General features: G+C 36.6%; 1 protein-coding gene across 8 annotated transcripts in view; it reads left to right on the top strand.

The window, feature by feature from the left end:
- Meis2 (Meis homeobox 2) overlaps positions 1–2,334 on the top strand; it is a 204,430-nt gene extending 202,096 nt beyond the window's left edge. For 4 of the 8 annotated variants that reach the window (XM_071608073.1, XM_071608071.1, XM_071608074.1 and 1 more), the window contains exon 12: positions 911–2,334. In XM_071608073.1, the coding sequence (XP_071464174.1) occupies positions 911–1,197 (287 nt within the window). In that variant the 3' untranslated portion in view covers positions 1,198–2,334. The remainder of the gene's footprint in view (positions 1–910) is intronic. The other 4 variants (XM_071608077.1, XM_071608075.1, XM_071608078.1 and 1 more) reach the window with 1 other exon arrangement.
- The last annotated feature ends 450 nt before the right edge of the window (positions 2,335–2,784 follow it).

The following is a 2,784-nucleotide window of genomic DNA, read 5'->3' as shown; positions in this document are numbered from 1 at the left end:
TAGATTACCAGCTTACAGTGTCAAAAACATCTGTTCAGCTTTTCAACTCTATGTGCTGGAGGTTAAATAGAGGTGAATAAAGCTGTCCTTTTAGCTCTGGGGATGTGCGACAGTAAATATAATATAGCCTTAATTCAATGGACAGGTAACTTGCAAGAGAAATCAAAATCCTCCAACTGCTGACTTACCAACATTCAAATCATAAGTTCAAATTTTGTGCATCCTAACTAAGAATTTCTAAGTGTATGGTATTTTATTCCTAATATCAAAGCATTATTTGGGGGGATTTTCAGAAATAAACTACTGTGCATGTCATATGACCTTACATTGACTTCTTACCTTTGACCTTTATGATCTCTTGGGTGTACTGCTGTAAGAATGACTCTAATTCAAAAAAGGGGCTTCATTTTAAATATACCTGAAAGCCTGTCCTTTCAAAATGAATATGCCATAATGTTCTATATAATAAATTTTTCATGAAGAAATATAGATATGATAAGATGTCAATTCAGTGCATTTTACTACATTTTTGTCCATATCTATAAATGCAACAAAGAAAAGTAAATGATATATCAACAGTTAACTGATAAAACTCGACTTGGAATTTATATTCTTATTGCATTTATCAAAGAAATGTACTGAATACCATTTTGAAAAACAGTTCCACTTTATGACATTTAGTTGCATTAAATATTTAGTTCTGTTGTGTTGCATTATACTGCTGTGCGATGAAATTAAATGCAAACTACAGTTTGAATGTCTGCAAACATTGGCAAGAATCTGCAGCTAAATTTAGATATAAGATTTGCAGTGTCTGTTGTTTTTTTTTTTTTTCTTTTCATCTTTGATGGGTAAAGTATAAAAATGTTTAGGAATTTGACCTGCTTTCTTTTTCCCTCTCTATTTTCAGGTTTGCAGAGCATGCCAGGGGACTACGTTTCTCAGGGTGGTCCTATGGGAATGAGTATGGCACAGCCAAGTTACACTCCTCCCCAGATGACCCCACACCCTACTCAGTTAAGACATGGACCCCCAATGCATTCATATTTGCCAAGCCATCCCCACCACCCAGCCATGATGATGCACGGAGGACCCCCTACCCACCCTGGAATGACTGTGTCAGCACAGAGCCCCACAATGTTAAATTCTGTAGATCCCAGTGTTGGCGGACAGGTTATGGACATTCATGCCCAATAGTGTAAGGGAACTCAAGGGAAAAGGAAACACACGCAAAAACTATTTTAAGACTTTCTGAACTTTGACCAGATGTTGACACTTAATATGAAATTCCAGACAGCTGTGATTATTTTTTACTTTTGTCATTTTTCATCCAGCAACAGAGGACCAATGCGACAAGAACACAAATGTGAAATCATGGGCTCACTGAGACAATTTTGTCCATGTAAAGATCCTCTGGAAAGAGACTCCGAGAGTTCTAACTACTGTAGTATAAACATAGGAACTAAGTTAAACTTGTACATTTCTGTTGATCACTCCGTTATGTTGCCTCTAATAGTTTTAGAAGAGAAAAAAAAAAATATATCCTTGTTTTCCACACTATGTGTGTTGTTCCCAAAAGAATGACTGTTTTGGTTCATCAGTGAATTCACTATCCAGGAGAGACTGTGGTATATTTTAAAACTGTTGGGCCAATGAGAAAAGAACCATGCTGGAGACCACGGTGGACGTTTGGCTGAACCTCATCACGCCAACTCCAGCTTCAAGAATGTGTTTTCATGCCCAGCCTTTGTTCCTCCATAAATGTGTCTTTTAGTTTCAAACAGATCTTTATAGTTTGTGCTTCATAAGCCAATTCTTATTATGATTTTGGGGGACTCTTCTTCAAAGAGCTTGCCAATGAAGATTTAAAGACAGAGCAGGAGCTTCTTTCAGGAGTTCTGAGCCTTGGCTGTGGACGAAACAATCTCAAGTTGGGCAGCTTTCCTCAACACAAAAATGTTATTAATGGTCATTGCACCATAACCAGGACTTTATCAGAAACTCAAAGCTTGGGGGATAAAAAGGAGCAAGAGAATACTGTAACAAACTTCGTACAGAGTTGGGTCTATTAATTGTTTCATGTTAGATATTCTATGTGTTTACCTCAATTGAAAAAAAAAAAGAATGTTTTTGCTAGTATCAGATCTGCTGTGGAATTGGTATTGTATGTCCATGAAATCTTCTTTTCTCAGCACGTGTTCCTCACTAGAAGAAAATGCTGTTACCTTTAAGCTTTGTCAAATTTACATTAAAATACTTGTATGAGGACTGTGACGTTATGTTAAAAAAAAGGTGTTAAGTCACAAAATGCGGTAATAAATATTTCATTTTTGATTTTTTGTTAGGCTTTGGTGTTTTTAATGGTTTTAAGGCAAGGTTGCACAAGGCCAACTATAGGGTGTTGAGAGTAGGTGGTGGTTTTCTCCCCCCAGAAGTTAAGTATATTACCAACAATATTTAAGGTCATTATCTATAGCCTTGCAATGTGTATTTGGTCCATAAGTTCCACCAGCAGAAAACTTCTGAAGGAATGAAATTGTGCATGTGTTATGAGCCAGGTTGAAAGATCACCTCCAGTGTGCCCGGCCTCCTTCACAAATGCATGTCATTTTAAAAAGTACTTTCAGATCAAGCTTTTCATGTGCATCCTCCTCCAGGATAAAGGGCTTTTTCAGGGTTAATCATAAGAAATAATGTCTGTGCTCAAGGTAATTTGTCTGCCTGTGTTAAAATTAAAATTTACATATAGATATTCATAGATAAATGAACAACTTTGATGGAGTT

The sequence above is a fragment of the Marmota flaviventris genome, chromosome 2, assembly GCF_047511675.1.
Source record: "Marmota flaviventris isolate mMarFla1 chromosome 2, mMarFla1.hap1, whole genome shotgun sequence".
NCBI classification, from domain to species: domain Eukaryota; kingdom Metazoa; phylum Chordata; class Mammalia; order Rodentia; family Sciuridae; genus Marmota; species Marmota flaviventris.
This window is presented reverse-complemented; position numbering and strand designations above follow the sequence as displayed.